The sequence below is a fragment of the Strix aluco genome, chromosome 5, assembly GCF_031877795.1.
Source record: "Strix aluco isolate bStrAlu1 chromosome 5, bStrAlu1.hap1, whole genome shotgun sequence".
Taxonomy (NCBI): Eukaryota; Metazoa; Chordata; class Aves; order Strigiformes; family Strigidae; genus Strix; species Strix aluco.
In genome coordinates this window covers 5,931,758-5,955,700 of record NC_133935.1, presented here as the reverse complement: position 1 = coordinate 5,955,700, position 23,943 = coordinate 5,931,758, and the positions used below count along the sequence as shown (strand labels likewise).

General features: G+C 41.1%; 1 protein-coding gene across 2 annotated transcripts in view; it reads right to left on the bottom strand.

Annotated features, from left to right (window-relative positions):
- ANO2 (anoctamin 2) overlaps positions 1-22,912 on the bottom strand; it is a 195,504-nt gene extending 172,592 nt beyond the window's left edge. For both annotated transcript variants that reach the window (XM_074825701.1, XM_074825702.1), the window contains exons 1-3: positions 22,669-22,912; positions 15,485-15,669; positions 12,185-12,586 (exon numbers count right to left, since the gene is read on the bottom strand). In XM_074825701.1, coding sequence (XP_074681802.1) covers positions 12,185-12,586; positions 15,485-15,669; positions 22,669-22,717 — 636 coding nt within the window. In that variant the 5' untranslated portion in view covers positions 22,718-22,912. The remainder of the gene's footprint in view (positions 1-12,184; positions 12,587-15,484; positions 15,670-22,668) is intronic.
- Between the last annotated feature and the right edge of the window lie 1,031 nt (positions 22,913-23,943).

Below are 23,943 nucleotides of genomic sequence, written 5' to 3'. Positions count from 1 at the left end.
CATCCTGTGGCCAGTTTTAATGGGAGCAGAGTTAGGACTCTGAGTGATTTGGAGAAAACTCCTAAGCATAGAATGGGCAGGGATATCCTTCCCCATTTTGAAGGGGTTAAGAAAAAATAACAGAACTTTAAACTAGCACTTTGGAGGTGCCAGCTTGGAGTTCTGCTTAAGTATTTGCAAGATCTTCACTATATTCTTTCTGAGATGTTAAATTTTCTTTGTATTACTAAATTGCTCCAGATAAACCATGACTGAGTTTGGTGAACATGCAGACAAAGCCTGCAGACAAATACTCCATCTCCTAGCTGGTAAAGTGATGCCATAACTAAGGGAAGTGCACTGTGCTCCTCTGGAAGAGAAAGATGTTGCTATTCTTCCAGTGTACTCAATATTGGCACTAATCTACAGAAAGTAATGTCCACCTCACATTTTCAGGACAATGCTTCTAAGTGGTGTCTTTGTGTTCCCCCTAGAAAGGCTGCTGTTTCCAAAGAAGGAATATCAGTCTACATAGCTTCATTTTTCCCCCTAACTACCAGTAGCTCATTCTCTCTCAAATGCATTTTGTTCATTAGCTTTACCACTAGATGTCATCTACCTAACTCCACCAGAAGAATTTCCTTACAAGTATAGTATGTAGGTCTCAAACTTTTTAGTGAATGCAATGATGATCTAAAATGATTACAGAGATCAAGGAATTGAAGGGAGAAGCCAGCAGTGAACTGGTAAATTAAATCCTAGATGATAGAGTGATAGAGCTGGAGTATGGAGCTAAAGCAAACATATCCACCATCTCCATAAACAAACAAACAAAAAAAAAGACCCACAAAAATAACAAATAAAATTCCATACTGCTGTTCAAAATAAATAATTTTGTCAAACTGTTTTGTTTCAGGTGATGAAATTATTCTTACATTAATGCTAACCTGGAATAACTGTAAAGAAATCAATATCTAGTTCTTACATGATTTTTTTCTTTGACCTGTCACCATGAACACCTGTACACATAAGGAAGACTTACTAGCATGCACACAGTTATCAGCCCTGTGTATCAAGAAGAGAATTCACCTTGAAAGGTAAATTTTCCATGCTGTGTTAGCCACCTAACTCCCATTGATGTTAATGGGAATTGTGCAGCCTGATGCCACTCTAATAAATTTTTTTCTCTCTTTGTTCTATTCAGGCCAAAGTAACTGCTGATCTGGAACAAGAGAAACAAATATGTGATACAGTTTTGAATTATTTGCCTTGTCCTATGATTTAAAAGACCTTACAGTGACTGGCAAAAATACTTCTAGCTGAAAATAACCTTCTATAAGGTTTATGCATCACAGGTTTTTGGGTTGTTTTTTGTTTTTTTTTTTTTTTTCAGGATGTAGGCATTACAAGAACCATGGTTTGTACACAGAACCAATCTCAGTTTGTCTAAGATGTAGCTGAAGGTCTTTCCTCCACCAGAAGTCCCAGCCTGTGGTATGTTAAATGCTTATCAAGCCCAGTCCCTTTGAAGGATGGTCTGCTACAGTACATAACCCAGACCACACTGAAGACAGGGAAGTGACCTTGGTTCCTGCATAACCACAAGAGCCTTGCTTTCATCTGCATAAACCTGCCAGGCCGTTGGGGAAGGGAGAGAGGAACTTCTGTGAGCAGTTGCCTGCACACATTGCAACACTGTAAAAATGCAGATGCCATCATGGTGGCTATGAGTTATGTCAGTATATTGAAGTTGTTCTATTTGTTCTTAAAAATGGAAAGCATAAATACAACTCTTACCAGACTGAAAAGGCACCTTCTTGAAACTATTTTTAGAGACGTGAAGTGCTGCCCTGTTCCCAAGTACTATACATCCAACAAGTCCCACTGCTAAGAGCAATGAGATGCTTAACATTTTTGAAATTAGAAACAATATTCAGAAGCTGCCATTCAGGTACCATCAAACATATCCACTCTTACACTGAACTAAAATATATCAAGCCTTCAAAAACCTTGTGTGGTTTCAGATTTCTCCTGTTTTCCCTTGAATGACGTTGTCACTCTGCAACTACATTCATTAAAATTGGATCATGTAGACCAACCCTAACTAAAAAAGTTAAGAAGTGAGATAGTATTTCATTCCATACTGCTACCTCTGGTGATACAAATAGGTGGAGTTATCAGGTAGCATGGCTTTTGCACAGTAACTTTGTGCCATACTTGAAAAATGGACAGGAAAACTGGAGAAGAGTTTGACTGGAGAAGAGTTGTATTTCTGCAGTTTCCAGTGGCCAACACAGATCCTTGGACAGCTGGAAAATAACAGACCATCCCTGAGCTAGAGAAGCTATAGATGACCCCAGCTGCCGTCAGCACAGTCCAAATGTAAACAAAAACTGGACTCCTTGTCAACACCCATACAGACCCAGCATGGAGAGCAGTGAACCACGCTCTTCACTTCTCCCTCCATTTATATATATATATATATTTTTTTTTTTAAGATTCTTCTCAACTTGCAGTAAAAGTGGGACAGTTAACTAATCTTTCCCTCGGTGACAGCTTCCCCACTAAATCTGTACGCATCCACACAGACTACTACTGAGTTGTTGGAGCTCAGCCCCTACCTAGAACTTAGGTCTACAAAGGATTTAAGAAACAGTTTGTGTTGAAGAGGATGTTCTGATTTCTAAAGGAGAATTACTTCTCTTTCTTTCTTTCTTTAAAAGACCCTTCCATTATCCATGCTTACCAGCTTGAATAGGAATCCAATTTTCATTCCAAAATACCTCCCTCTCATATACAATATAACATTTTAAAATGTACACACCATAAAATGCCTAGTTGTGCATCTGGCAGGGAATAATTCCTTTCCTATAGTGGCTCTCTTCCTGGGGAAATATCCTTGCCTGTCTAGTCATGATGTCACAAGCAACAGACATTTTAATACCTTAAATTTGGGCACAAAGACACACACAGCCATTAGAGTCATCAGTAAAGCAAGAAGACCTTCAAAGTGTCAAAAAACATGAAAATAATCCCACAAGCCTGAGTCATTATTTACATTACCTTTCCCTGGATATGCTAAAGGATAGCAAATTCCAACCCCTCACTCCGCACATACATGAACAGTTGTTTTTTTTCCCATAAGACAGTCCTATATTTCAAAGACCAGTTTCCATAGTCAGACACTCTCCAGCATTTTCTCTGCCTGAATCTGAGATGGCAGAAGCTGGTGAATGCCACTTTATGGCATTCCCCTGGCACAAGCATTGCTGTACCACTGGTTGGTCAGTTGAGAGGATTTTCCTTTCCTTTTCATGTTCCTGCAGAGGTCTTTTTTTCCTTTTTCTTCTTCTTCTTCTCTCTCTGTCTCTGACATTCTAGTTTTGGTTTCTAACTCCTTCTCTATCCTCACCTCCAGTTAAGCTATTCAAGAGTATTCCTTGTGACTTCCACAAAAATGGACTGGATTTTGCTCTGATTTGTGAGCTGAGAAAAAAATAACTCTGGACTGATGCTTGTTATGACAATCCAGAAGCTCTGGACAGTGAAGGCTTTTCCACAGCTGGTTCATCAGAAGCCAAAACAGAACTAGCAGAGGTGGAAGATCCCTTTCTAAGAAACCATTCACTGCTTCACTTGAAACTGTTGTTCTGTTGTTTTGCCCTGTGTTGAGAAGGCATGGCACCTCTGGTTTGCTCTCCCTGGCTCTGGAAGAGAACACTGATCAATGAAAGATGTGCACCACTCTCATCTTCCACAGAGAAAGAAGTCACTCGAGAACAAATTCTATTCCCTACTTTTTCCGTCAAAATAAGCAAAATCAATTTGTCTGTCATTGTTGTCTGTGTTTCTCATTTTTGTCTCTGAGACACAGAGTTTTCAGACAAAGAATGCCTTTTAATCTGCTCTCATACAAACCAAAAAGCATGAGGGAAGAACAGAGAGACACCATCTTAGCTCAGATCCTTTATAACAACATAAAACAGTACATAAATGAACATATATGTGTACAAGCAATGTATTAAAATCAGGGAGCACTTATCTACAGTCCATTCCCAGATAGAGGCGGACCTCCCTGCTTTCCTTTCCATGAGGTGTGAAATAATGACTAAGAAGCAACGCCTCCACAAAGTAATAAAAGCATACAGCAACTATTCAATCAGCCTCCCCAAAGTAATAAAATCATACAGCAACTATTCAATCAGCAAAAATGCAAAAGCAATCACTCCTTTGGTATCAGAGGAGCAGCATCATATATGCTGCTATAGGCAAAGTAGGCAGTTGCCTGGGGACAGCAATGCAAAGAAAGTCCCATTTCCCCCACAAAAGAATTTCCCAAATATGGGATTTCTTCTTCTGCCAAAGAATAGGCTGAGATGCATCCGGAAGCAGGTACTGCTGCTGGGCAATCCTTATCCAGCACATGTAGGAGCTGATTCCTCACCCCAGTCAACAGCAGCACGATTTCTATACTTAAAAAGGTCAGAAAAGCAACAAACCCAGGACCAAAATCCCCAAACTATCTCATATTTTATGACTATTTTCATGAAACTACTATTCAAGCTGCACTGGCCTAAACAGCTTACAGAAATTATCACTACTTCAGCATCCGAGTCTCCTCTGCAGGCACTCTAGCTACTGTAGCGTCATTAGTGCAGTGTGGCATCCCTCAGGGCTCCCTCTATTGCTCTTCCAATTGTCTCCATGGATTTAATTTGCAGATTAAAATTTCTGCTGCAAACAAGACCACTGATAATTAAAAATGTTTTCATGGATTCATCTGTGAACAAGCCAAGCAGCTGATTTCGTTACTTTTCATCCTCTAACCTACAAGCGTCCTGTTCTCTCCGTACTACGCCCTAGCAGAGATGTATAAGCCATTTCTGTGGGCTTCTCACCTCTCTAGCAGTTTGGAATTAGCTCCTCCAGCAGGTGACAGAACTCAGCACAGGACACAGTGAAAAGAAGACACAAATTCGGAAGGCTATTTGCTATTCCTACCAGACAAGTCTGACAGAAACAGCATTATGTAAAAATATATGTACGAATGGGATGCTTCTTGCCCAGCTCCCATCGTAAGCATCACCAGAATGCACACCCCAAATCTACCACCATCTGAAATTCAAGAAATTGATACCTGCATTTCCCAGCCTGCAGATAATTGATGAGATTTTTCACTGCTGGCCCAAGAGCTCTATAAATGTTATTGATAACATAACAGGCCCATTTTTGCACATCTCTTCAATTTTCTCTAAGTCCCTTGGAAGCCATTTTGACTGAGGTACCTAATGGCTAAGCATTAAGTGTCTGGATGTTAATTAAAATACACAAAGTGAGCCTGTCTGCCCATTCATCTATTCAAGTCACAACATAGTCATTAAAAACCAGGATTCATAGTATGGACTTTTCAGCTTTGAATTCACAGCCATTCTACCTAGACACCTGTTATCATGGATCATTATTTTAATACTGATTGAGCCACACCTAACTCCCACGGGGCTACTCCAAAATCCTCTCTAAAATAGAGACATAATTTCCTCTTAAATAGTTAATCAACTTGTCAATATTTTCATCACATCCACTTGACTATCACTGAAAACCTTGCCTTGCCTGTTCAACTTTAATTTTATAAGAGCTGTGTATTACATTTCAGCCCCATATAAGTAACATACAGGAGCAGAACATGTTTTAGCTAATTAATGCTTCTGTAACTAGAGTCGTTAAAAAATAACATCAAATATTTATATAATTGTTACGCTAAGAGGCCCCCAAAGAAGTATTGCTGAGTGCTGTACTAAGAGAGAGTGAAATACAAAGTCCAAAGTCCTAGAGCACAAAAGACCCCAGTCTGCTTCCAATACTACATTACTCTGTATGCATTCTCATTGGCTTCGGGAGGTGTTCATTAACATGGATAAAGGTCTCGGACTCATATTAAATTTCCCTATCCTTTTAAAATTAATGTTAGCTACTATTAAGGTTTCCTTTGCACTTTAGATGAATGAACATTTTGAGACAACTATAAAATTCACACTGAGTACCTGCAAGTTGTTTCTCATGTACTAAGAGCACGAGATGCTTTTCTTGGAATTTTCCACAAATCACATTGATAGATTTTGGAAAAAGACATCATTTTTTCAGGCTCTTAATTACTACTAAATTAAGCAATATACATAATCTTTTAACTAAAATTTGAAATATTTTAATGCCAAAAAAAATGTTTTGTCAAGGAAAAAAAAAAAGGTCTATCCAAATAAATTAAACTCTTAGCCATTGGAATTCCACTTTTTCACAATGAAAAGCATTAACATTAAAATAAGCTATATATGACATAAATGTGATATTAGGGCAGACTCAAAAAACCAACTAATTTAGCAAGAACATTGATGGCACTTCTCAACAGAAATTTCCTCGGAGGTGGGGATAGGAGGATAAGAGAAAGAAAAAGCCCCTCTGCATTGAATAATTTACTACGATATAACTTTGGCTACTCTTGTCCTTTACCACTGACGGAAGATAAAAGATAAAGCCTTCTTCCACTGGAAAATAGGGAGCATCTTAGTGTGACAAAGCAGTGCAATTTAATCCCATAGATAAAAATCTAGCTGCAGCACTTCAAGGTTTTCTTTGGTTCAGGCTGGGGGGCGGGCTAGGTTGGTTGGTTTGGGTGTGGAGGCTTGTTTGAGTTCAGGGTGTATTCGGGGAGGTTTGTTTGGCTTTGGTTTTAGGTTTGTTTTGTTGGGTTGTTTGTTTTGTTTTTTTTTTTTCATAAAAATTCAAAACCATGCCTTGGAATATCAAGAAGAAAAAGCCAGTCACAACCACCAACATCAGTAGTTTTACTATCAACAGTACTGCATAAGCTGATACATGGAGGACCCCAAGGACTTCCTTGTCTCAAAGTATAATGTAGCCAACAGAGTTTAATGAGACATCCTTAAAAGTATGCTAGCTCTAAAATTCAAGTTAGATGAGCTTCTTGGAGGGTAATTTACACTTGGTTTTAAAATCGTCATAATCTTCCTCTTAAAAGATATTTTCATCTCCTAAATGCTATTTAGCAAAGTACATTTCATTTCCAATGTGCTGGAAAATGATCCTGCTTTGTCAGAATGCCAAGGTGCATCTCCAGTGTCTTCTTATTCTATTCCTATTATGCTTTGCCATACATAATACTAATTGAATACAGTACATGTTGCATTTGCAGTCATTAAAGCAGCAATACACTCAAATTTAACTGAACTACTGGTGCTCCACATTAGGTGAAACACAACGATCAGTTTCCCCAGGAACAAAAAGAAAAACAAAAGGTTTCAACCCCAAGAACTGTCTGCAATGTCAGTAGTATTTATGGCCTTTCCTGGGAATTGAGGTGGAATATTTGAGGGTACTCTTAAGGTGACCCCATCTCAGGCAATTCTTTGTGTATCCAATGCAAAATTTGACTTGTGCCACTAGTGTTAAATAGGGTTTATCTGGAGACGACTGTCATGGCTTTGGCAGCTAGCTCACAAGGGTAAATGCGTCCTGCTGGCATTCCTTCCAAGTTTACAAAGACGTGCCAAAGAATGTGGGTTCTGGCGTGGACATCTTGTGAAAAGAGTTTTACTGTACTTTTAACTGTGTTGCTTTGAAGCAGAGGAAGCCAATCATGCAAATGCTTAACATGATGCAGATTAGCGTAAGTGTTTACAGGATCTGTATTAGTGGGGTCTGTATTAGTCACAATGTAATATTGTAAAATACAAGGTAGTTATTTCTACATACACATGCAAGAGTCAACACCAGGTTTCTTTTATCTAACAGGCCAGTTACAGATGCAAACATTATTTTTACTCACAGCAAACTATGTAAAACAGTAGTTCTGTGTTGCTATACTGCTGTCATCAGATATGAATAGGGAGTTTTCTCTTCTATCCTAATCTTTCCGCCAAATATCACTTCCACATAACCCTAAATTTTGCTTATTCAACTGTTTTCATGGGCACAGACTACACTGGACCACCCAAAAGTTTTGATTTGAAAAGAAGATAACCATCCAAAGAGCTTCTTAAACTTGATGTGCCATGGTCTCTGACACACAGAACATGAAGGCAGTACTTGTTATAACACAAGAATACGTGGTATGGATCAGCTATGACTTTACCAGAGAGTATGGTAAAGTAATAGAGCATGGTAATAGTATAGACTTTTTTCCTTAACAAAGGAAAAATGCATTTCTATTTTGTTTCTACAATGCTTTTTATATTATAGAACGACGATGTCAACTCTTGTTTTACCACTCTTGCAAAGAAATTCTCAGATGACTTGAGAACAATCTGCACTAGTTGTCAAAACTCATGACCACCCATCATTATGGCTATTCATGTCAGATTAGGGGGGAAAAATTTGTAACATTCAGCTTCATGCCCATTGCCTTCATTGTGCATTTTGTCTTGGACATGCAAAATAATATCTCCATTTAAAGACAGCAGAACAAAAAAACCCAAGAAGTTTATATTAAGCGAGAACAAAGTTTCTCTGGAGGACAACAATAACAAATGATAAAAAGTTATAAAGAAGTTGAAAACTAGTAAAAAATTCCTTAATTCACAATTAATAACTGGGTAAGTATGGAGACAGTCCATAGTCTTGCCTATATTCCACATATTCAAAAAAGAGTAATACCCCCCTCTCCACATACAAATTATGTATCTGCGTTTTTTTGTCTCTATTCTTTTACACAATGAATTGACAATACAAACGAGAAAGCTGTTTGTCCCTAGTTATTCAGCATATAACAACCATATTAACATCATATGTTAACATGGAAATTCCCACTTTTTCAAAAGATAGTTGTAGAAATAAAGATTTTTTAATTGCCATAATGCTATCCTGTGTTCTTAGAGATGAACTTCCTGGTGTCTAAACAGTTCTAGCCTACAAAAGCAGCTTCTAGAGCAACTCCAATATCCTGTGAGGTTAGTAGACTGAGCACCAGGATGCAAAAGATTCTGTGTTTAGTTCATTTAGGTTAATCAAGCTTACAGCCTTTACAAAGTAGGGTTAACCTAGATCATAGATTAAGCAACTTTCCAGCCACAAGACAGATGCCCTTAGAAATCATTAAATGCTGAATCAGCTGTATTACACAGTGAATATATCTTTCAAGAATCCCACAACATCAGTAAAAAGGGGACAATGGCTTGATCCCATTTTTGGTTTTGTTTGGGGGTTTTTTTGTCCAAGGAATGAGGTTAACAAGGGCCAGAACTACATAGGCCCTATCAAAGATTTTTTTTTTTTTTAGCTATATAGTTACTATTGGCCACCTAGAAAGTGCAGAAAAGTTTATTGAAGACCACAGACATAACAGATATCCTTTTGACCTCTTTCTTTCTATTGCTGCTACTTCAAGTAAAAACTGATGCTGTTTCAGGAAAGAGATTGTGTTCAGGATATCCTGTTGTTCTTAAATTAATATTTTTCTTTGCAAGACTGTATGCAGGTGATATAAGGTAGAGGAAAGCAAGGCCTGCTCTAACCAAAGGGTCCAAAAGTGGAATCCCTCGTACAGAAGCTGCAGCACAGAGGACTGGTTTGAGTTACCTTTGTAGCCAGCCCTCTGATCAGGAGATCAGACTCATCTTAGGACCTGGTCCAGAACATATGGGAAGAGTGAGATATGTATTAGAGAATATGTCTCAAATTCCAATAATACTATATGAAAAAGATCCACTTGTTATACTAGCACTGAAATAAAACACCCAAACATGCATGTTCAGCATAAACCACTAGAAATATAGTAGTTGAAAGTCCGCTGTGTTATACACCAAAAATACAACATACTGTGTTTAAGACTGTTCCGAGTTTAATGAACCTACAGAGACATATTTTTCCCAGGACTAAAATCAGAAGTTGTTCTCATATCAGTTCAACATGCAATTATAATCAACATATAAGGCCAGCTGTACCCTTCACATGTGCCTGGTCAGCATGTTCTATGAAAATCACAGCAAGATAACGGACAGCAGCTTCAACGTGATTGAACAGGAGTTAACAGGAGAAAAAAAAAAAAAAAAACAGTGAGGTGAGAAACAGAAAAGGAAGTAAAAGCCACATGTCTTGGGCAGGGAAGAAAAAGGATAATGCATAGTTCCTTCCAGTTTCTCAGGAGATTCTGGAGGGAAAAACACTTTCTCTTTTTGATTAGGCAACTTGTGTGTTGGGGGTGGGCAGGAATGACTATGTACACACACATATACAGCTAGAGAAGTGATGGGATTGCATTTTTTGTAATTTTCAAAATTAATTTTTCCCATAAAAGAACTGGTCACCAAATAATTTCCTCAGAAATTTCCAGTTCATTTACAAAAAGCCTTTTCCTCTTCAGAAGGAAAACCATGACAAAAAGGTTTTTCTTGATCAGCTCTCTGTGACATCATTCATTACTTTGTATATTATTTAAGAGTGCACTTCATCACCTGGAAGGGGTCCGAACCAGAATTTGTAGCCAGCTGGACTTTGGATAAGTAATGAGTCGAATAATCAAAACCAAATCTCCTGCTAGACTTATCAGGTTCTGATGAAATTCTGAACTGAAAAAAGCCTCCAAAACCAGCTGTTCTCATGGGTTTTATGCAATTTGGTTATAAAAATCATAGCAGTAAGATAGTCATGTGTTAGCATTATTGAACCTTAACCCCAACGCTTAGCATAAAAGAATCAGGATCTGAGATCACTTTTTTCTGTTCAGTGCAAGGATGGCTCAGCCAGGCTGTGCAATGAAATACAACTCATAGCCACCTGCAACTCAGCAAACTGAGCAAGGAAAATGTTAAGAGTCAAAGACCTTTCTATGTCTTTCTATTCCTGCCAGTGATTTAACATATGTATGCTATGCCAAGTCAGCTAGACTCAAATTTTCAGATGCAATCTGAGATTTGGTCCATGTTTTGGAAGTGTTGACTGGTTGCACTGAAAGCAATATGAGCTGTAAGTTCTCAGCACCTCTGAAAAGAAGCCCTAAGTTTCTTAAATTTGGTGTCAAAAACAATAGAGCACCTAAAACTAGAACCCAGCAGGGACTTCCCTTCAATGGATATAAATATCTGTGGTTTTCAAAGAGGTCCAGAGGGATAGCACAGGGCTCAGTGCATCAACATGGGATTTGGAAGACCCGTGTTCAATTGACCAACTGGCTGCAATCAAGTAACCTAACCACAACTCCCAGCTGATATGACCATAGTGCTATCCAACAGCGTGCACATGTGGTGAGAATAAATACATTGAAGGCTGGGAGGTTCTACTGTTGCAGCGTAGGAGCTGTTCATTTTATGGGTGGAATGAAGAAATGACACAAAACTTACGTATGGCTGGGAAGAAAGCTAAAATTCACACTGAAAATCACTGAGTTAGTCTGAGGAAATATGAAATGTCTTAACAGCACTTTGTATTCCAGCAAATTACTTAAGAGAGTCTTTCTTCATTTAAAAAATATTAAAAAGTAAAGACTTTTTTCTTTTAAGAAAAGTGTGTTCACTGCACGCCATAAGAACATTTAGATAAAGAAATATGTTTTCTACTGAAGATTGAAATGGCTACTCAATAGTGCATTCAACAACCAGAACAACCACGTATTTACTAAGCAGTAAGAACCAAGCAACCAAGAAACACCCCCACCACTTTCTTGCCTTCACACTATGTATTAGGCATGTATAAAGTAGCTTGTACAACATATTTCTGCAGATCCCTAATTAGAGGCTGCTGTGGCAGCAGCATTTGACCCAGGGATGTTCAGTATTGAACTACAGTTACAAGCTGTCTTCAGGATTAGCTCCTCAGCCTGGCCACGAGACATACATCCAGAACATCCTACACTTGCTGCAGCTGCAGAAGGGTGGTGGGGGAGTCAGCGAGGCTGTGTTAGAAGGAAAAATATTCTCATTTTTAAGAGGCGGCACAGGTGTGATTTGCCTCTCAGTTAACATTAAAGTAGGGCAGGAATGAAGGCAGGTCAGGCTGGTCGCTAACGCCTGGCCAGAGCCGGGCTTGCGGCCTCCCCACGGGCAGGGAGAGCGGGCAGCCATACTCTGTGCTCCCAGTCACCGCCGGGCTGCCCCACCATCATGGCCCAGCCACAGTTATGTCCTGCACACAGGCACCTCCAGCACTGAAGTATCCGCTACCCAGTGCTGCACATGAGGAGCGCCTCTCCCCCTCTTACCTCAGGATCTTTCTCTATCTCCAGCCCTGCTTCCACCAGGTTGTGTTCGTACTCCTCCCGCTGCAGCCGCTTCTCCTCCTCCAGGGCGTCCAGCGGGCCGAGCTCGATCACCTCTGGCCCCGGAGACCCCGGCCGCTCCTGTGGGGCACGCTGGCCACCCTCCTGCTGCCGCGGCTCAGCGTGGCCCTTCTCAGCCCCTCCATTTGAAACCAGGGCCAAGGAGGCAGATCCGCGTGTCGGCTTCGGTGAGCCCGCACCAGGCAGGTGCCGAGCGAGGCGATTTCGGTAGTGGTAGGCTAACACGTAGTCGACCTTTCTCTTGCTGTCCCTGAAACACATGCCGCTCGAGGATGCCTTGTCCACGGCCTCTCCTTGTGTCCTTTCCAGGTAATTGTTTATAATCTGGGAGAGAAACACACAACTGTCACAGACAAGAAAGTCAAAAAGCCCAAGGCGGCGGCAGGCCCAGGGTCTATCTCAACACAAGCACGTAAAGCTGCACAGAGTCAAAATTGGAGGTCAGGCAGGGGTAGGTATGACCTACAAACATGCACTCTGCAGACCAGATTAAGTCACGCTGACATCCTCTAACCATAAAAAATGAGAGTGGGTAAGGATAGCAGCCTCATCCCAATGCATGGGATACCTACCTGACAGACAGGTACAGAGGCACATACCATACCAACGCTGTCTGTCTGTCCTGCATGTATGCAGACCACCCAGCAGAAGACACCCACAATTTGAAATGGGGTGGAGAAGTGAGAATAAGGATCACATTACAGACAAAGGATGTGCTGTGGAGCAAAGGTAGGCAGGGGAAGGAAGAGAAAACTGTGTGCGGACAGAAAGGGAAGAAACTGATCTGAGCTAGAACAGAAGAAATATCCTCAATGTAGTACAAGGGCAAGAAGGGTAGGGCTGGACAGAAACACTTTGGAAAATACCAGGGATTAGAGAGGATATGCCCCATGGATGGCTAACAAATCTAGCTGACCTGTATTTTAATGTATCATGAAAATACTATGTGACTGACCAGTAACACTGCAAAAGGAGATCAATGACTAAAATCATTCAAATAACCCATGTTGCTCCAGTTGCCCCCTTGCACCATCCCTGCCTTCTCGTCTCCACCCCCTGAACCCCTCTGGGGTGAAGCTGCTCCAGTACTAACCCGCCATCACACCCCAGCCTGGACGTCAATTCTGCAGCATCTGTGTTGAACTCTTGATACTGATTGTAAGGCATTCACGTTCAATTCTCATTCAGTAAAATAGCCCATATGTTTTCCAAAACTGTTACCAGCCACCATTTCCAGCTCAATGCTGTATCTTAAATCCCTTCGCAAAGCTCTCTACAGTGTCATTCATTAGTGACACCAGCCCTCCAGTGACTGGGGAACAAGATACATGCAAACAAACAGGGTCAACTTGATCCAAAGAAATAAGCCCATAACATAATTCCAGACATTTATGGTTCCCATAGGTGGCTATACAAGCAAAATCTTGACAGGTACCAGCCACAGATTTCATTCTCTCTCTAGGTCCCCTTCCATTACACGCACTGGTAGCCCTGAATGCAAAGTTAACCAAGCATGCTGTATGGCAATTTTCTCATTTGTTAACACAACACGGATTTCTGAAGGTGTTATATAAATGTGCATATTATTATATACCCCAACATCTCCCAGATTCTTGTTTTTCATTGCTCTGCTTCACTTACTTTCCCACAAAGTAGCTTTCAGTCACCATATCACTAAATAAATCTTGGTTTTATATGCATACTACATCATTCAGTCTTTCACGAAATTATCACCAAATAATCTGTTCTGCACATTACACTTATCACATACTTTATGTGTAAAATGTATATATAGTCCCTTTAGGCATATCTAAACTAACACTCAGCACTGCATTCTGGCAGAATATAAAACTGCTTGGGACACTGCATTTTATTGCAATTCCCCATTTCCTAGTTAGATACGTTTTCATGTAATACTCACAGGCAGTCCATGCAAACCTCCTGGATCCATCTCTGCCCCAGTGAAGAAAAACCCGTTGCAGGTTTCTAGTCTCCCTTCCAGAGAGTTTCACACTATACAGCCCAGAAGTAATGATGTCACCACCACCAAGTCACTGGCACAATGCAATACATTAGCTGGCTCTAGAGAAGATGAGCTCTAAGCATCCTCTCCTCCCTTACTGGCGAGCGTGGGCAGAAATTAGAAGCACAAACAAGATGCAGGAAGGGTACAAGGAGGTTGGAGAACATGAAATGTCACTAGGACGTTTTCCTGTTTATTGCTCTTTGTAGCCAGCTGCCACATCCCAGCCACCTGAGAGAGCACCATAGCAACATTTGATGTTATGTAGTTACACAGAATAATAGGATGAGGAGGTACGACAATGCCTTTCCCTCCCTCTCTGTTGACTCCTTTCCTCACTCTTGGCAGCAAAGTGCCATCCCCATTATTATGGGTGTCTATTGCACAGAAAGCAAATCAAAATTCCCACAGATTTCAGTAAGGATGTTTTCTGGCCCTAAATTTGCACTGCTTTCCTCGCCATGTGACATTCTGCCACAAGAAGACCTTGTTAGGGAGGAACACAAATAAATTGCAATTTCCAAAATGTCACTGAAGGAACTATCAAGATCTTTCTCTCCTCCCCTCTCACAGCCATTATAAAAGTCAGAATCAGTGATTTCAATTACCATCTTTAGTTGCACATTTGTTGTTTCTTGACATTTTCAAGACAAGTAGACAGCAGACCAAGAAATAAGAAGATGGGAAGGTAAGTTCAGCATTTCATGACAATTTTATTCTAGTCCTCTAATATCCAATATATCACTACAAACACATCCTAAGAGGTCTCTAACAACAGCTCTGCCCTAAAGACTGCAGCCACGCTACACTCCCACCTTCTAATCCAGCCACATTAACACCTGGGCACATGCTAGCCCAGGGTTTGCACAGGGTTAGCCAATTTAGTCATCAGCCTGCAGATCTTTTCATATACTGGGGGTAATAACAATGCCCCTATTCCTGCTCTGTAAGGTTTTGGCTAAAGTAAATAATTAAGAACATCTTGGTGGGACTACAACAGTAGCAATTAGTTCTTGCTGTATGCTGAGAGACCCTACGGAACTACTTAAAGCTGTAGTATCAGCATAGTCACTTTTCCCAGTACAGTGTGTATTTGCTAACACACAGGAGGAATACCATGCTCTGCTCACCCTGCTTCAAGGCTTTTCCTCATCTCAAAGGCATTAGATATAGGTTAATGAACATAAAATCCTACTTACAGAACTGCTGAAGGACTCCGTACAGCTTGGTGCTTCAAAAGCTCCATTGACCCTGCTGTTGTGCAAGCAAGTCCGGTTTTGAGGAACTGTGAGATATTTATTGTTGTACGCTGAAAAAGAGTCCCTTGCTGATTTTGCTGTCTTCTGTCCATTCAGAGTTGGGCGTGAGGAGGCTAGAGGAACGTCTGAGAATAAGAGATAAGTATTGGTATATAAAGCAGGTTTTGTGCAGGCAGTTTCCTAAAGGAATGGGAAATGCTGCAGTTAATAGATGCTATTCAACCTCAGATGCTGCACTTCAGTAAATGGAGAGGGATGTATACAGCTGCAGAGGAACAACAGGTACAACACTGCACTTAGCTGAGCACTACCCTGGTTCATCAACAGCATTTGTACTCCTGCACTCAGTTGTAAGGTTAGGAGTTGGAAAGTCTGTTCTCTGCAGCTAGCTAAGCACCCCCCAGGACATGAGCAAGCTGTGTGTCTTCAGTGCCTGCACCCTGATTCTCTGGGTGCAGCATTTTCATGCCAAATGGAACCCAAATTGCTGCAAATGAACTGAATCACGTTTGACTATGGCTTACAGCTAGGCCTGAAATGGGCTGTGTTTCAATTCTAGTCTGATATGAACAAATCTAGTGGCATCAGGTACAAACTTCTGGCTAAGGGTCATTCTCCACCAAGAACTCATAACTTTTAGACATGTAATGGTATGAAATTCTCATAAAGTACATCTAAGTTTATACCTACATGTTCTGGCTTGAGGGACTAATGTCTTGAACCCTTTAGTCTTAGGTGTGTTCCCCATCTCTTGTATTGACAAGTTACGTGGTCACAATGTAGCATAATGGAGGGTCTGGAGGGGGTGAGGAGTTACATGTCACTCCCTGTTCACCACCACTGGTAAGCTCTATCTCTGCCATAGAGCAGGGTACAGCAACAACAGAATGTGAGAAGAATGCTTGGTCACGGGTTGGAAATGCAAAGTCAATCTCAGACAGGCAGTAGCACAGTGAAAAAATGATGATAAAATGTAATAGGTACAGAAACTGTTTTGACATGCAAATGGTTCATACTCTTTCCCCCTCTAGTGGTGCCGTAACTGAAACGGGATTGATTGATCTTTACTCATAGCTTCTTTGAGAAGCTTATTGGGGTGAAAAACTATGGCTTGGTCCCTCAAGCATTAGTGTTTTCTACCAGAGAGAAGACATAGGTGTAGCAGACCCATCTGCCCACATAATTAGCCCTGCTACCACTAAAGAGACAAAGCACTATGCCTCTCCAGTCAGGACTTTTGTCTTCTCCAGCAACAAGAAATAACTGGAACATTCATCAGCTGCTGCATATCCAGAGACTCTACATCCGTAGTATCTCTTCTTGCCTTCCTACTAGGCAATCCTGATACAGCTGCAGTTCTCTTCCCCCACTTTCACCTTCTGTCTAAGGAAATAAGAAGCTTTAACAGCACAGTATAATTCCTTTCCAGTCCGGGAGGAACTGCCCTATGAGATCTGCCTGCACTGTGTTATGAGAAAGTGATTTCACCTTTCTCTGACACAAGAAAGCACTGGGAGAGTTTGAGGAGTTTCCTCCACAGCTTCCTTATGGTGATGGAGGCAGGGAAAGAGGGAAGGCAGGAACAGTGTCTCTTACTCAGTGTTCATGTGACTGAAGAGTGTTTCTCCCGCATTGCTGAAACAGCCAACCGGTGGCAGAAATACCTTGCATGGCATCTCCAAAGGCAGAGCATTGAAGGAGATGGCTGCATGCAGGAAACCTATAGAACTGTGCAGTGATCATCATCTTCAAATAATTCAAGGGAAATCTAAAAGGATCCATTCTTACATATGGTGATAACAAAATTTTGTCTCTCCCTTTTTTCTTCTTTTTTTTTTTTTTTTTTTTTTTTTCAGAGGGGTGGGGAGCGTGTATTGCTAAAATCTGGAAGTCATATTTCCCCTTATTCAGTTGAATCCCTTCTTTTGTTTTCAGGAGTCTAAGGCAGACATTGTGTCCTACTAATTAGTGTACTAATCTTCTATGCCCTCTACACAGGCTGAATCTACTTACACACAATTATGTGCTAATAGAGCAAGTAAATTGTTAAAGAAGGGAATGCACAGACCTTACCCCTAAATGTTATGATTATTCTTATGTTTCCTAGCAATAATGGATTAGGGTCCTGCAGCACTTCAACAGTACAGTAGATTGACTCACCAGTCTTCTGATCTTTCAAGGAAACTCACACTTGTTTTACTTTAATGAAGCACATAATGATGCCACAAGGGAAACTCCAAGGAAACTAATTAATAAGTGAAGGTTCAACTCCCAAAGGCTACACACAGTGTTTTTCCAGTATTTTCAGACTAAGCCTGGAATATCTCACAAGACCTTTGCACAGTCAATTAAGACCCTTTTTTTCTTCCCTGTCTTTCTAATTGAGCCTAGGAAAAAGATCTGCAGTTCATTTAGAATAAAATGATCTCATTTCCATTATGCTTCCCAACCTTCAGAAACTGTGTCACGAACCTGAGGTTAACACTGGTAAGCAGGTGAGGCAGTCAGGGACTTCCAGTCAGAGTAAGTTTTTTGATGGAAATGCAATTTCCATGTCTGAATTTGGAAGACTTCTGTTCTCCCAAAAGATTTACATCTTCCCAAATCAAACCAACTGAACCAAAGCGTTTTGTTCTGAATGAGTTCCACATTTGATAGTGTTTGCCTGTGGTACTGCAGCGCCTCAGGGGCTTCTGCTTCAGATGCTGCCTGACCTCATTCTACCCTGTAAGCCTTTATGACATCTGGCCTTACATGTTCTCATTCTGTTAATATTCTAGAGGAATTAGTATCAATGGAAACAAGCTGTGTGTGTATGTATGTGCATATATATATAATTTTTTATACATGCACACATGCATAGCCTTGGTACACACACACACACACATATATATACACACCTCCCCAGAGAACAGTAATAAAGTGAATCTTGAATTCAACCTGGAAAGCAAGTGCTCAAGAACTACACTCATTCTAGAAAAATAGCCTGGGAGCCATCCTCCAGTCAAACTTCTTTAAGTTATAAATGGCTTCCAAGGACAAGCTACTTCCAGCACAGAGATCAGTGACCAGCTCTAGTTCCAGCACCAGTTCACAGCCAGTAACCATCTACTTGCTTGCTCAGTCTCTGCATTCCTTTGCTTCACCTTTTTGTAAACTCAAGGGTTGGCCGCGTGTGCAACAATTGACCTCACTATTTGAGTTTCCAATTCCTTGTCTGAAGTGCAATGATGAAGAAGCTGCACATACTGCCAAAAGTGGAAGGACTGAGAGGGTGTATTAAAGGACCATCCTGCTTGTGAAATATGCATTAAAGGAGTCTACCTAATTAGGAGCTCTGTATTAAATCCTGAGCAGCAGCCAATTATCCGATCTGAGTGGTCCAGATGGTCAGATTATCATAGACACAACTACTTGCAGAATACATTATAAATGGTTTGGCCACCCTGGGCACAGCCACTGGCCTGCTTGCATTTATCTTCCTCTCTTTCTAGTTAAGTATCAGAAATGGGCTGCATTTCTGACAGACACCACAGCCAGAAGTATACCTGTAGTCGCACAGACTCCTCTGTAAGGTTGTTCAAAACATCTGCAATTTAGGAGCATTGTTTGGCAAACCTTTTATTCCTTCCACCCCCCTGAGTAGGTATGAGAAAGAACTACTTTCTATGTAGCTTGATTATACATAACTTCTTCAAAGGAGTTATATATATAAATAAAAAGATGTACCATGGTTATACATATGTTCTTTAGGTCCCCACTAAGCTAATGACTTCTCAGTTCCGAACGTGCACATCTAGAGTGGCTGATTTCAATACAGCCAGGCATGTCTGTATAAGTATACAAGCATTTTCATCCTAATGCAGTGTTCTTTTTTAAGCTTCCACCTCTTGTCTCTTCAAAATACTGCTTATTATTTAATATTTCAATTAAAGAGTTTCATCACAAGGGAATCCATGTTAATTAAATAAGCCTTGGTCAAGCTTAAAGGAAACAGGCCACCAGAGGAAATGTCTAGGAATAAATTTTTACGTAGGAAATCCATTCTTTATTCAATATTACTTGAAGGAAAAGGTCCAGTAGGTTTCATCAAAGATAATTTAGATTAGTGAAGTGTTCTCAAACTCCTTATTTGAATAAAAGAAGGATAGAGTTTGACCATTAAATTTCAGATATCTGATATTTCTTTCTTCAGGATGGCTTCAGAATCATTTAGATGTTTAGTCCCCTACTACTTAAATGCTTCGACTAAAATCAGTCTCATAACTAAACTCAGCATTAGACAGTTCTCTCTATAAAGAGTACGTCTTCTCTGATCATATTTGGGAGGCTGGGAAGGAAAGGGAAACAGTGTTATGTACAGCCAAATGTAAAGGGACACAAGTGAGATCCTGATTCCTACCCAAGAGATTATCTTTGTTGAGTGTCCTGGAGGCTCAGGATGTGGCATCTCAAACTGAATGTTGGAATGAGGTCCAGACAGGCAGATGCACCCAGACTGTCAAAGGCATTAAGCCAGGACTTCTCATAGGTGGTTTTGCCCTTCCCATCTGCAGTTTGAGAGATACTGTATGAGCACTCCAACTGCAGGCTGCAAATCTGGGTCTCTTGTCTCTTGGTGGAAACTCAGCTGTGGGGGAACAGGTAGGAAGTGGCAAACCTGAAAAATTATGTTTTCTGCTTCTAGCTCCGCTTCTTCCTCCCTTTGGTTGCACCCCCAATTTCATTCTCCAGGAGATCTGCTAGCCCAGGGCCTATGGCTGGGACAATGTGATGAAGATGGAAAGTAGACAGGGAATTGTGTGGGGCTGTGCTGCCTAACACAAACCTTAGCACGACTGTTCCATCTCTGATCGTGTCTTAACCCTTATTACTTCCTCCAAGTCACACTTATACTTCCATTTCCCAGAAGCTTCCTCTAAGTTCCTCCTCTCCATGGTAGGCTTCATACCCTCTAAGCTGAAATTTGCTTTAATTTGTACCATGTTGCATTAGAGAGCATTAGAGACAATCCAAAAAGTCTTGTCTCTTTAATTCCTATGATTCTTAAAAGGCATTAATGGTAGACTTGAAGACACAGTGGAGGAAATCACACCCTGCTGTAGCTGTGTTGAGCTTGGTGGAGCTGTGCACAAGAAGTAATTCTGGCACAGGGTGAGCTTCTTCCCATATCAGCATGCACTTTGAGACTATAATGAGTCAGGAATCTGCTAATATGCGGTAAACAGAGTGACTTGTCCATAACCCTCTGGCCCTTTGTGTGAGTGCATAGTCACTGATTGTTGAAAGTAAGAGTTACTGACACAAAGGATAATAACAATCCTCTTACAATCATTTTAGGGAAAAGGAGGCCTATGGCTGTCTCTCCACAGGGGAAGATGAGCCTAGAGCAGAGCACGATAGGGCAGAGCAGTGAGTGACCCTGCTGACAGGGTGCCCAGACGAAGAACAAGTTGGCATTAGGGTCAGGGCTGGAGACAGTGATCAGAGTTGGACACAGCTCAGTGATTCCCCAGCAAGGTAGCAGTGACGAGGCAGGTCCGGGGTCAAGCCGGGGAGCAGAGCCGCTGGGTCGGGGCAGGGCCAGACCAGTGAAGATCCAAGACTGGGTGCAGGTGTAGCTGCTGCTCAGCTGTGATGTAGTGCAGGCAGGGAGCAAGCGGTAGAGCCCCAGCTGCAAGGGAAAGGAGGGCAGGACTTCACTTCCAACTTTCTTCATAACAGCTCTGGCTGGTGAAGGAGCTGGCCTTGGATGCAGCCAGCTAAACTCTTTAACATGACCAATGCCTAGAAGGGGAATGCACTCTGGGCCCTGACAGTCTGTCCCTGAACTGCTGCCAGAAACAGCATTGCAGCACCTCAAACAGACAGGGGCAGCCAAGGGAAAGCACAGATCCTTGTTGGCTTTGACTGGCCTGAATAGCTATGGTCACAGACACAAACGTAAAAACCTGTGGTTGTGCTCCTTTGGTAGCCCCCTGTACACAGGAGCCCTCACCTCTGGCATTAGGATCAGTAAGGATGTACATGAGTTAACAGAGGTGCTCACTCACCTCTGGCACACGCCATGAGCCAGAGAGTCTCTTAAATGGTGAAAGACTATGAGCCTGAATCGTCAAGAATGAAGGAAACAGAGTAGAGCTGTGGAGATAGATGTGTCAACCACACAGTATAAAACAAAAACCTGAGCCACCTTATGAATGTTTGCATTACCCGAAGACTTAATGGAGCTATATCTACATAAAACAATGGTGTGTATAACTTTACAGACTCCCCTCCTGTTGTTTTTTTTAAATTTTACTCTACATGTAAAGATTACAGAAAGTACCTGATTTTTCTGACATAAAGTATATATCAGGACTAACTCCAACAGTGAAGGACCAGAGATAGAAAAAGGACACTGGAATAACTCAACAAAGATCAGTGGTAGGCATTAAATCTAATGGCTTTTTGCACACTGTGGTCTGCTACACAAATAATTTTAGGAAGGGGACTGGATGGGAGAGCACAGAAATAGCAGGATTCAGTGAGATGTTTGATAGTTCAGAGTTCACAGCAGAGCTATGGCCCCAGAAACAATGAGATAATGTGGAAACAACCACAGAGCTTTTGACTGTAACAGTAAAGTAATAGTGACACAATATCAGCACTGAATGTTATTCTAAAATTGTACACTGGGAACTCAAACACAAACGTTTTATGCACTGAGCAGATTTGTCCCTTGTGTGTGGGAATTGAAAGCTCACTGCTGCACATTGTCTTCTGAAAAAGGATGTTGCTCGCTCCCCCCAGTTGCACTGCAATAAGGCTAATGCAGATGAAAACAGTAGAAGTCCAGCAGAAGGCATTTGCCTAGTGATTGTCTTTTCCACATGGATCACAACACTGACCCACAGACGCACTCCCAAGGCTTCAGAAGAAATGAATTCTGCATGTTTTATCTCTGAACTGTCTGTATGTAACCTGGGCCACAGATTTTTCTTTTTTTAATTTGTTATTTTGAAAATGTCCTGAAAGAAGACACAGAAGTCCTTTCAAAGTATTCCTTTCTCTGTTCCCCACCCCCTTTCCATCTATTCAACTTCATAGGCAGCAATTAACAATGAAGCAGAGAATAAACTTACCTGGTGTGTGTGTTTCCATGTTGCCTGGAGGTTTGGCTGGATGTTGCATCAGTGCTAATAGGATGTGGCTATGCTGATCGTGAGCACAATCCGCCTCTGCACTGGCTTAAGTAGTGAACAGCCCTAGCAGCTATTTCCATCCTGGCTTGATCCTGCTTTAAGCAAACCACAGACTGAAGCTAATTAGCAAGACCTTTTGTTTTGGTGATTACCATCACGGAGGAAAGAGAAGGAAAAAGACAAAACTCCCATGACCTGAGATGCCATGGCAATTCTCTGCTGGAATTTTAGCATCTTGTCTTCATGCTTCATAATGCCTCAACAAGCAACATATCAACAGGCATATTTTGTCCTAACTTCCCGGAAGGCAGTGGAGAGGGAGTGGAAGAAAGGAAGAAAAAAAGCTAATGCAAAACCAGGGCTCTACAACAGAGCCAGCTCTGTCCAAAAAAACATTATTCAAGGATTAGACTGTCTTGGAGGTGGTTTCTGTGGGGAAGAGTGTCTATATCTGCAAAGCTTTACAGTGTTTCCAGGTAGGAGGTAAGTACAGAAACCTTTTTATAAGGCTCTATCTCAACTACTCAAGTTACCTTACTGCCTGGATACAGCACTGTCATTCCTGCATGAAATATTCAGGGGATTATCTTGTAATCAACTGTCTAATCAGAACAGGTGATGGATCCTGCTTAGCCTTCAACCTTACAATCTAAGCAATGTATTGGGAAGAAAAGTTGTTGACTAATACCATCTGAGAAAGGACTTTTATTTGCTAATGATAACTGGACAGAGGTGTAATTATTTGGAATTCAGATCTTTTTCTCCTTTTAGCCTGTTTATGACACTACGACAGATTCTCTAGTGTGAGAGAGGTAAATGGATTTATTCAATGACTGAATAAAGTACAGTGTTTCTGCAAGCTTGTGAAGTAGGATCGTGCACTGTGTCATGACTAGCAAGAATTCCAGCTGTCTATATCACAGACAAAAGTACCAATGCACTACGGCTAAGCTGTCAAAGATACTGAGTTTATACAGGGAGCAGTGTGACCATTGTGTCCCAAAACTTGGGCTGGGTGCTGTGAAAGATTTCCAGCAAGACGAAGAAATACACATGCTGCTTTAATCTCTGGACAAATTGTCACTAGGCAGTTGCCCTTTTAATGAAATAGCTATAGGCAGACCAAAGAGAATTAGATTAAATTAGATAACTCTGTTCATCTGTTTACTTCAGCTCAACTGAAGTGCCACAGGAGGAATTTTATGTATAACCTAC